The 11,651-nt window shown below is 36.2% G+C and overlaps 1 protein-coding gene across 1 annotated transcript; it reads left to right on the plus strand.

The window, feature by feature from the left end:
* The first annotated feature begins 1,224 nt into the window (after positions 1-1,224).
* Positions 1,225-10,494, plus strand: LOC109107947 (phosphoglucomutase-1-like). Its single transcript, XM_042717645.1, is given in 13 exon segments — positions 1,225-1,733; positions 2,746-2,908; positions 3,925-4,071; positions 4,176-4,301; positions 6,289-6,479; positions 6,605-6,752; positions 6,828-6,977; positions 7,133-7,268; positions 7,356-7,539; positions 7,644-7,778; positions 9,112-9,552; positions 10,317-10,343; positions 10,457-10,494. Coding segments are annotated over 11 exon segments (1,728 nt in total). The 5' UTR covers positions 1,225-1,475; the 3' UTR covers positions 9,202-9,552; positions 10,317-10,343; positions 10,457-10,494.
* The last annotated feature ends 1,157 nt before the right edge of the window (positions 10,495-11,651 follow it).

Raw genomic sequence — 11,651 nt, forward strand, 5'->3', positions numbered from 1 at the left:
AACAGCTAAACAGATAATGTAGAGACAGAAACTGCATATAAAAATTGGGATTAGGACAGACACTAATAAAGTTAAAGTATATTTTATTTCCATAAAAAAGACAGAATTGGATTCACTGGTCACACTTTAGTTTGGAAACCACTAATAACTACCAATTAGAGATTACTTTTGCCTCAATAAACTCATAATCTGCTGCTTATTAATACTTAAGGTAGTTGTTAAGTTTAGGAATGGGGTTAAGAGATCTAAAATATGGTCGTGCGGAATAAGACATTAATATGTGCTTTATAAGTACTAATAAACAGCCAATATACTAGTGTGCTAATAGGCTAATTTGTCCCTAAACTAAAGTGTTAGAGATTTATTTTATATAACACATCAAAATGTGTGGTTGGCTGATATTTAGAAGAAATCAATAAAATGTGACTAACTTCAGTATCCTGTTAATCAGTAATAAAAATGGGGACACAAATCTAGTTCAGTCATGAAACTCTAGATGGTGCTTCTGATAGGTCCTGCTAGGAATCACATCATCACTACATGGCATAAGCTGATTGGCTTGTAGCTCATCCTTTAAATAGTTTGGTTCAGTGTTTGTTGTAATCAAATCTTTCAGCACGCTACCTCCCCCAGCTCCACCTGTCTAGATTTACTATGGGTAAATTTGGTAAAATTTGGCATTTGTGTAGCAGCAGCATGTCTTGCATGCTCATAGCAGCTTGTCTGTGGATGCATTGGCTTTAGCAATTCTCCGTACTAGCTATCTACTAAGAGCAAATACATTATCACTGTAAAAACAGACAATCCACGGTGTGAGCCTTTTTTTGTGTCTGAAATGTCTTCCTTTATTTTCCCAACTGACCTGGTCTTGTTATAGTAAAAACTTCCCTAGGTCTTTTTTTATTCGGTTCATTCTGGAGCCAGCTAAAGCACCTGTTACAATCAACACATCAGCACAGAAATTTCATCCTTTAGGATTGTAGAGGTGCTACAATCAAAACCCAAACCCCTCTCAAGTGCCACCCTGTTATCAAGCTACATGGCATGTTTTTCATTAGCCATGGATCTTGAATGATGATCCTGGGAGATTTAGCATATGTCAGAACAACTCATGTAGCGTTTCCAGGCAGGTCATCCCAGGTTTATTCACTCAGCATCCGCTCTATTTAGCTGCTGAGTAAATGCTGAGTAAATGCCGCACATGAATGAGGCCTCACTGGTCATTTTATGCATCTGCCTCAACAGGCCTCTGGAGGCGAGCTTGTCTGACAGTGATCTCCATGCACATGTGTGAAAAGCTGTCTTCAGTTACCAAGTTTATTTTTATCCCGTTAACGGCCTCAATCCAACTCTGGGGAATGCCATAAGGGCACAAGGCTTTTCCTCCTTCTTCTCCCGTCCCAGTCACTCTCTCTCTCTCTCGTCTGAGAGGAGCTAACAGCTTCTCCTTCATTCTTCCTCAACGGTCTGGAGCAATGAATGATAGTCCCTTGCAAGTTCTGACTTTGCCTACTTCTCCGCACCCTGACCAGAGGCCTGGAACCAACGGCCTGAGGAAGAAGACCCATGTTTTCCAGTCTGAAAAGAACTACCTGCACAACTTCATTCAATGCATCTTCTCCTCCATCGACCTGCGGGACAGGCAGGGCTCCACTATGGTGGTGGGTGGAGATGGACGCTACTTCAGTTCGACTGCCATTCAGGCCATAGTGCAGATGGCTGCCGCTAATGGGGTCAGTTGCGATTCTTACACTATGTTTCCTTATGAGGAACCCTACACTGAACAAATTCAGGGTAGAAACAGTTTTCACTCAGAAATGATTACATTTCACAAATAATTTGAATTGGCAAGTAACACATTGAATGAACTTTGAAATTTTGAAGCAGAACAAATAAAATAGTATGAGTATACAGTATATTCCCATTTAAAACAAACTCCAATAATCTTTGAAAATCATTTTTTACACTGTATATGCTTCTGAATCTCACATAGACACCTGTCATTCAAATGTACTGTGTCTTTTGTGCTAAATTGTACTTTATATTCCTATATTTTGAGGGCAAGAAATAGAGAAGAAGCTTTAATGGAGCTAGTTTGTTGCTCACCACTATCCAGTTCTAAATTTGACGCAAAAGATATTTATTCTTGACACAATTGTTAGGTACATATTTAGGGCACATTACAAGCAAATGGTGACATGGTCTTTAATAGATTTCTAATTTTGCCAATTAGATCTGGCACAGGCGGAAAGAACATGAATGAAGTGCAATTTTTTTAGAGCAGATACTTGAGTTGTGCTCAGCTTTGGCCTCCATTCGGGTGTTATTTCCAACTGAAAGTCTAGATATACCTTGTGTTTTAATTATAACATTCTTTAATCTTCAGCTGAAATTTATTTTAATAGTCCACTTTATAGATTCTACTAACTATGAGCAACTTTGCAACTTTATGTCAGCTAACTACCATTAATTTCCAACGTCTATAAGCAACTCTCATTAGTGTATTAGTAGACTGTTAGGCTAGGGTTAGTAAAATAAATTGACATGTACTTATATAGTTAGTAGAATGTCTGTTGGGGGCTCATCAAAATAAAGTGTTATCAGGTTTTAAACAGGCAGTCTACTAATACGCTAATGACTGCTAGTTGACATGTACTGTAGTTGCAAAGTTATGAAGAAAAATCTATACATTATTTCCCAGTTACAGGTGGTGTAATATTTAACATGGGCTGGTGAATTTCTCAGGTGGGTCGTGTTGTGATCGGTCAGAATGGCATCATGTCGACACCGGCTGTGTCGTGTGTGATCAGGAAGATCAAAGCTATCGGTGGCATTATTCTCACAGCCAGTCACAACCCTGGAGGACCTGAAGGAGACTTCAGCATCAAATTCAACACTGCCAGTGGAGGTAAAATGGCTCACATGTGATTATGAAGATGAAGGAAAGATGTCATATTTCACCCAAAAACCAATGACAGAAATAAGGTATCTACCTAAAATGAGGCTAAAGTTATGATCATTAAGCATTATTTCCTAGTGACTTTGTTTTTGTGGCAGTTTAGCATGATTCCACTCAAATTACTATTCTATTATACTATTCATATGACATTTTACATTAGAGTTAATTTGTATATCTCAATATTCTGTGTTGATTTTCATTAGATTCCCATACTGTAATGCAGTACATTTAATTAAATTCATTTAATTTTAACCAAAAGTCATTGAAAAGCCCACATTGATCTTTAAGTTTTTTGAGTCAGTAAGTTTTTTTTTATTAAATTTTTTTAAAGAAACTTTTAATCAGCAAGAATGCATTAAATTGATCAAAAGTAAAAGTAAAGACATTCGTAATGTTACTGAAAATTCTATTTCAAATAAATGTTGTTGTTTTGAACTTCCTAAAATCCTGAAAAAAGTCAAGATTTCTACAAAAACATCCCAGTTGTTTTCACAATTGATAAAAATAAGGAATGTTTCTTAAGCACCAAATCAGTATATTAGAATGATTTCTGAAGGATCATGTGACACTGAAGACTGGAGTAATGATGCTGAAAATTCAGCTTTAACATCATTAAATTAAAAAATAGTTATTGTTAAATTGTAATAATTTTTAACACAATATTACAGTTTTTTTATTGTATTTTAAATTTTTTAATTGTGTGTATGTGTGTGCGTGTGTTTAAAAACAATTCACACAATTAAAAATAAATGCCCAATATTTGGTTTTACTATAATAATATATATATATATATAAATATATATATATATATATATATATATATATATATATATATATATATAATATATATATGGGGTGAAATTTGAACCTTCTTCACAGATCAAATCACATAAAGTAGACCCAGTCTTGCAACATATACTTTAATGAACTGTTTTGTTTGAGTTCTTGATAATTCCGCCATACAGGTCCAGCACCGGAGGCTGTCACGAATAAAATCTTCCAGTTGAGTAGAACCATTGAGGAGTTTGCCATCTGTCCTGAACTCAGAGTCGATCTGGGGACTATCGGCAAGCAGTCCTTCGACCTGGAGAACAAATTTAAACCTTTTACAGGTGACAACATGTGCAACTTCTGAGCTGTTGATTCAAAGAATGGCATCTTTTTAAGTGATATGAACAGAATGGATGCATGTCCTGTCAATATTCTGTCATGGCAGTGGAAATTGTGGATCCAGTCGAATCCTATGCCAACTCACTGAGGAACATCTTCGATTTCGCTGTTCTAAAGGAGCTTCTGTCAGGAGACAACCACATACAAATCCGTTTAGATGCCATGCATGGAGGTGAGGAACCATATTTCTTTCCACTGATGTAGAAGCAGACTGAAATAGCTAATGAGTTACCACCATAGCCAACGCTTCATCAAGACCATTTCCCACATTTTGAAAAGAGCTTTTAGAGTAGCAGCTGCATGTACTTAATGGACTAAGATGCTTCCATGTGTGCCAGTTGGATAGAGATGAGTTTAGGCTTGCATTGCTGCCCACTTCTGTGAGAGATTGAGTTTCCTGATCTGATGTGCAGTGATCTGAATGTAAAAACGAGCCATCTGACATAACACTAAAACCCAGCACAGCTCTCCACTTTCAAGGAGTAACACCATCCCACATTGATGAGCCCCTTGAAATTAAAGGAAATGTTCTGCATTCATGCATGTTATTTAAGCTGTAAAGTAGACAAGGTGGATTAACTTCTGTGCTGTGGGTAGAGTTTGCTTCATGTAACCAGTTCTTTGCAAGCAGTTATTAGTATGCTTGCATTAATACAAAAGAGTTAGGTTTACATGCTTTGCATGGTTGTTAATGTTACGGGACGAATGAGACGTGAGGATCCATTTGCAAGCTTTATTTAGAAGACATGGTCAGAAACAGGCATGGGTCAGACAATGGCAAACTGGTATGTAGAAGACAAGGCAAGAGCAGTCCGGTAAACAAGCGAGGGTCAGTCAATGGTGAACGTAATCCAACTGGACGAGACTAGAGGGATAATCCAGGTACAAGGCAAAGGGTCCAGGCAGGGGCAAACAGTGTCTGAACAGGGCAAGATGAGAGGGGTAATCCGGGATACACAGGCAATGATCAGAACATGAGAAAACAGACAAGACGAGAATCAGATAAGGCTAGGAAAACTAAAGCAGGCTCCATGAGGTAGCTATCAGCTAAACAGTGATATACACTAAACCACACTCAGTGTTGAATGGTGGTGTGAAACTGATTTATACAGTGTGTGTTATTGGTAGCAGCTGTGTGTGATTGATTTCAGGTGAGCTTGTGATTAGTGTCATGGAGCATGGGAAATGTAGTCCAGGGTGATGTGTAACAGTCTGTGTGGCGTGAGAGTCAATATAATGAGAGGGCGACCTCTGCTGGTAAGCAGACAAAAGTTCATGGACAGGATTCATGACAGTTAAAGGTATAGTTCATCCAGAAATAACAATTCTGTCATCATTTACTTATCTTCATTTAGATGTTTTGAAAAATCTCTCTCTATATATATATTTTGAACTTTAACTGAAATGAAAATTGGGGTCCAATTATGTTTTCACTTCAACACTCTTATATTCTTTTCTGTTGTATAGGTTTGTAATGAGGATGAATAAATGATGACAGAAGTTTTAGATCTTTTACAAATGGATATAATTTTGCACAGGGTTAACTTTGCATAAGTACGAAACTAAATCTTTAGTTTATGGTAAACTAAAATATAATTTTAAACTTGTATGTCATGTATTTAAATATATTTAATATAGTATTATATACTATATTAAATATTACTATATTTTAAATTAAATATTTAAATATTATATGTAATTATGAAGTAATGTTGGACAAATTATGGAGAAATTTGGTTCATTTAAAAATATAAACTTTAATGTTTTAGTATAGTATAGTTTTAATGTAATTTAGTATAGTTTTATATTTTTACAGTGTAGTTAAAATGTCATTTACATCTGATTTACAAAGTCTTCATAGATTCTGCCCAACCTAAAAAGCCTTGGCATTCATCTAAAAAGCTCTATGACCAGAGGCATATTGAAATGCAAATAAATCAGCTCAACAAGGCCTGTTACCTTCCATTGTCAGTTACTCTTGTTACTGTTGCATGTCCTCAATCTGGCAACCCATATGAGCAGCAAGTCTTACAGCAGGAGGAGGGAGTGAGAGAAAAATCTTTCTCCAATATTTTGAATTTGGACTTCAGTAACCATTTCAATATTACATACTGCACCTTTAAAAGCACTGACTCTTTAAACCTCCATTGGTTCTGCAGTGACTGGGCTGTATGTAAAGAAGATCCTGTGTGAGGAGCTGGGCTCCCCTGCAAATTCAGCCATCAACTGTGTACCTCGGGAGGACTTTGGAGGTGACCACCCAGACCCCGACTTGACCTATGCCACTGACCTTGTTGAGACGATGAAGAGCGGACAGTATGACTTCGGAGCTGCTTTTGATGGTGACGGTGTAGGTGTTGAGACACTGAGATCAATGTTGTTGATGTGCAGACGGGCTCAAGTGACAGTCAGCATAACATTTTCTTGACCCTGGCCTCTCTCGCTCTCTCTCTCTCTCTCTCTCTCTCTCTCTAGGACTGTAATATGATCCTCGGGAAGCAAGGCTTCTTCGTAAACCCCTCCGACTCAGTTGCCGTCATCGCTGCGAACATCTTCTGCATTCCTTACTTCCAGCACGCAGGAGTAAGAGGCTTTGCTAGGAGTATGCCCACCAGTCGCTCTGGACATGTGAATATTACTCCTAAATGTAGATGTGCACTTAACAGGACCAGCAGCATCTCCACTCACTCTGCTGTTTTATCCAGGGTGGCCAGAGCCACCAAGATCCAGCTGTATGAGACCCCAACCGGATGGAGGTAGTATGAGACCCCAACCGGATGGAGGTATTTTGGGAGCTTAATGGACGCAGGTCGTCTCTCGCTGTGTGGGGAGGAAAGTTTTGGCACAGGTAATGAATGTACCACACACAGACTGTAAAAAAACCCTACTAAATTCTATACATAAACTGCATTTTGAGCATCCAGTGTGACAACAAAATATTTCTTATTATTTTTAATCCTTGGAACATGGCCACAGTTAAAGAAACTCCTCTTCTCTCCATAGGTTCTGATTATATTCGAGAGAAGGATGGGCTCTGGGCAGTGCTAGCATGGCTGTCCATCCTAGCAGTGAGGAGGCAAAGTGTAGAAGACATCATGGCAGACCACTGGAGAACCTACGGGAGGAACTACTACACCAGGTGCACTATCAGCAAAAGATGCCTTCTACAACCAGTCTAGACTCTAGTCAGACATTTGATTATAGATTGACGGTTTATTCTTGACAGATTTGACTATGAGGAAGTGGATTTAGATGCGGCTGTGGAGATGATGCTGGATCTGGAGCTGATCATTTCAGACAGGGCATTCATTGGGCAAGTGTTTACTGTGGGGGGAAAGAAATACCAAGTGGAGGCGGCAGACAATTTTGAGTACAGTGACCCTGTGGATGGAACCCTTTCAAGAAACCAGGTAATATGGTGGATCCTCTTTGTCGAGTCAGTATGAAAAGATCAGCAGAAAAGCAGGCATATGTCAGAGGGATACTGTTATTAACATGTAAACATTCCCTGTAGGGTTTGCGGGTCGTTTTTAAAGGAGGTTCTCGCATAATCTTTCGTCTCAGTGGGAGCGATAGTTTCGGAGCCACAGTTCGTCTGTATATCGACAGTTATGAGAAAGATATTAACAAGATTTTTCAGGACCCACAGGTAAATTATGACTTTTTTTTTATAGGGAACTTAAACTTCTAAAATTTGATGTTTCATATGCAGTGCTGGGTAGTAACTGATTCCAAAAAGGAGGTACTTGTAATTAGATTATATTAATACTCATAATAAGACTACAATTACTTTTCCTTTATAAGTGTTTTCCCAACATTTCAACACTGCATCCACTACTGATTAACACATGACTTTTTATTTGAATTATAATTCATTGGGTTATTCAACCATGTTTTACTATGTCTTAGAAGGCTTTTGTCTTTCAAACACATTAAAATGCACATATTTACAGTATTTCGTATTGCCAAATTATTTTTGTCAGCCATATCTCTTTCACCAAATAAATTTACTTGAAGTACCCCAGAGATTTTAAGGTAAGTTAGTAATTAAGTAACACGTGTGCATGTTCATGGTTCTCTAACGTTAGTTAATGGTAACATGATGACATGCAGGTAAACAAATAAAATATTTAATAAAACTGCTTACACACAAAATTTTTGCTTGTCACACATTTTCCAAAACCTGACACTCAAACATCAGACCCATACGCCAAATCTGCAAAACCATACACTAATTCAATTTCATTAAACACATTTTGCAAAACACAACACAAAATTCTCTATGTAACACACAACAATCTAACAGGAATTAATATTATGGCAAAGGTGTTTGCAAATGTTTGCTTTTGAGATGTATTTGTGATATTGTGAATGTAGAGCTTCATTTTACAATTTTTGGATTTTTGGAGAAAAAAAAGGCAAAGTTTTGAAAATGTAAGCAGTTGAAAAAAACTTTAGGCGAAGTGTCTTATTTTGATTGTTGTTACTTATATTTACATTGTTAATCAATTAGTTATATATAAAGCTCACAAACCCCCTGCAGTTCCTTAACGAACAGCAGTTTGGGAAATCTTAATGCAATGTTTAATGTACTTCATGTTGTTAATTACAAGAAGTGCAATTAATTTTCTTTCTCTTTGCATTTTTATGTCAAGATCATGCTAATTAAATCAATATGATAAACAGGTTAGGTCAAAAGTAATATGCAAGTAATCAAAAAGTAGTCTGATTATGTTAGAGAAAAAAAAGACTATAGAATACCCTTAAAGGGGCTTTGGTTAGGCCTGCTTAAAATCATAGACTGTAAATGTGTAATGTAGTGTATTACGTTACTAACGTTACAATTTTTGTCATGTACATTTAGAATCAGTAACGACTACCCAGCACTGTTCAATGAGTAGCCTAAGACTTATCGCATACATTTTAAAACGAGCAAAAATAAAAATGGAATAATAAGTAGTTGTTTTGTTTTTCTGTCACAGGTGGCGCTTGCGGAGCTCGTCAGCATTGCCCTGCAGCTTTCACAGATACATGAGAGAACCGGGCGAAGAGGCCCTACTGTTATTACATGATTATATTAAATGTCATATTTACATTTCAGTTTTTTAAATAAACATTGCTATAAGCAAAAAGTGTAACTGCACCATCAAAGAGACAGAAAGTGTGCAGACGTTCTCGAATCCTTCACGCTCACCTTTGCTTGGCTTATGAATATTAATTACGTCACTTGACGCTCCAGGAAGGTTACCGAGCAACGTGCCCATGCCGTATTTAATATTCATGAGCCAACCACTGACGAAAGTTGTATTTGTGAAGGCGCTGCCCAACAACGACATGCACTCACAAACAAGCTCTGATCTGAAGTGGTAGTGTAATATTCTGTCTGAAGTAATTGTTAAATGAGACGCAGCTGTGAATGACAGGTAACTACTGATTATATAAAGCAGTGAAATGCGCTATTCCAGCACTAATTGAGTGAATATGATTTATTAATTATGGGTTTTGATGTTAAGTCCTTAAAAATAGTTGGGTAAACTTGCTTCAGTTAGACCTTGCCTTGATATTGCTATATAAATTTGATACTAAATGAATTATATGTCTGTTTAAATGGTATTGCATGGTTCTCTATGCAGCAAATTATGAATAAATATGATCTCGGAGAGAGAGAGTTACATATTTGTATATAACGTTACTGATAATAGGCATTGGGCTAATAGCTTGTACATCCCCCCACCCAACAAAATGTGTAGTTGTACTGCAAAATGTACCTTTAAATGGAAATACCAGCCACAAATAATGTAACATTAACCCAAAAGATGCATCCGGGATATTATTACCCAGGTCTCTCCTGAAGCTTCCAATAAAAAGAAACCCTGATTTTTGCAGTACTAGCAAAAGTCTAAACTTATATATAAAAAAAATACGTACTTACTAATTTAATATAATTACTATTTGTATTAATTACTGGATTTAAAAAAAAAAATAAAATCACACAATCTCGTAATCAGACAAACCTCCTCCATGATCAGCAAAACTTTCCCTCACTTCTCAACAGGTTACAGGCCACGTATATTGTGATATAGTGGCCTAATTCACTCTTATTTTAAATAGTTCACTTGGCAACTGCTTAAGAAATCAGTATCAATGGAAGCTTATGACCTGCTGTCTTGCTCTCCATCAACACAAGTCATGAAGAACAGCCCGGAGCTGAAGGGTAAGAATAACCCGCCAACTCTGCCTTTCACATCATTGCAGCTAAATAACATTTACAAAATTGTATTGTGATAATACTTACTGTTTATTTATTTTTTACCTGTTGAAATACAGGTGCTGAAGGTGTGGGGCTGAAGTCAAGGGAGAGGCAAGAACACTAATCTTCACTCTTTTACTATTTTACTGTCAAGTTTTGTAATAGATATCATAAAAATATAGGCTTTGTAAACAAACCAGCTCCTCTTCTTTACAAGACAAATGTGTAGAATTGCCTTTGAGGGGTATGTCAGCATATGGAGGAAAATTGCCACCACTAACCCAGAACTTCTGATGGTAAACGAATGTAAGTGATTTGATATGACTGTATTTAAAGTGATAAAGTGGAATACTGTACATAAAAAGAGAGTATCATCAAATCTACTGTTAGTGCTATATTTGCAAATTTTTCATTTATATTTGAGAACATCTTACATATATCAACTTTAATAATACTTTTAGAGTGTGATGTGGAGATGGTCTGCAGTGCCAAAATGAATTGATATTTCTCGTTTTAGATTCAGATGAATTCATCAACTGTAGAGACAGATGTGCAGTCTGGTCAAATGGCAATAAGACAGATCATCTTGTTCAAGCACAGCACAACATGTCAGTTGGTGTAACCCATTTCTACTCATTACATACAAGCTCAGTTAAAAAAATAATAAAAAATTTAGTTTAAATTAAATATAGTTTACATTTCTGAAATAAAGGGGCACTCATAAAAACATTTTATTCCCTTTGCTATGGACTCCTGTTTAAGGTTCTCCAATTGTATTTCAACTGTAGATGAAATAGTCATAATTATGAACTAAAAAGTTGAAAAATAAGTCATAATTTGTATTTGTTAATTCATAATTGACATAATTTTTAACAGTCATGATAACAGTCATTAAATGTTTTACTGAAAATGAAAAAAGATGAAAATTCATTAAAAGAAATCTAATTTTGTCACAATTATGATTTTTTGTTCACAAGTATTATTTATTAATTATAATTTGTTATAATTATTCATTATGACTTCATACTTTTTAAACTTTTGTTTTATAATTTTATATTTAAACTTTACCTTTTGACTTTTGTCATAATTATGATTTACCAAAGCATGATTCTTATACAGTATAATGGAATAAAAAAGTAGAATAGAAAGTATTAGTTGTAATGTCTCTTTAAGAATTGCACTCCATAGACTGTATCACCTTTAAATTGTGCACCTCATATAATCAATCTATGTTTTTATTCAGTGGATATAATGTGCTTTACCTGTACATAT

Source organism: Cyprinus carpio, chromosome B2 (assembly GCF_018340385.1).
Source record: "Cyprinus carpio isolate SPL01 chromosome B2, ASM1834038v1, whole genome shotgun sequence".
In the NCBI taxonomy this organism is placed as follows: Eukaryota; Metazoa; Chordata; class Actinopteri; order Cypriniformes; family Cyprinidae; genus Cyprinus; species Cyprinus carpio.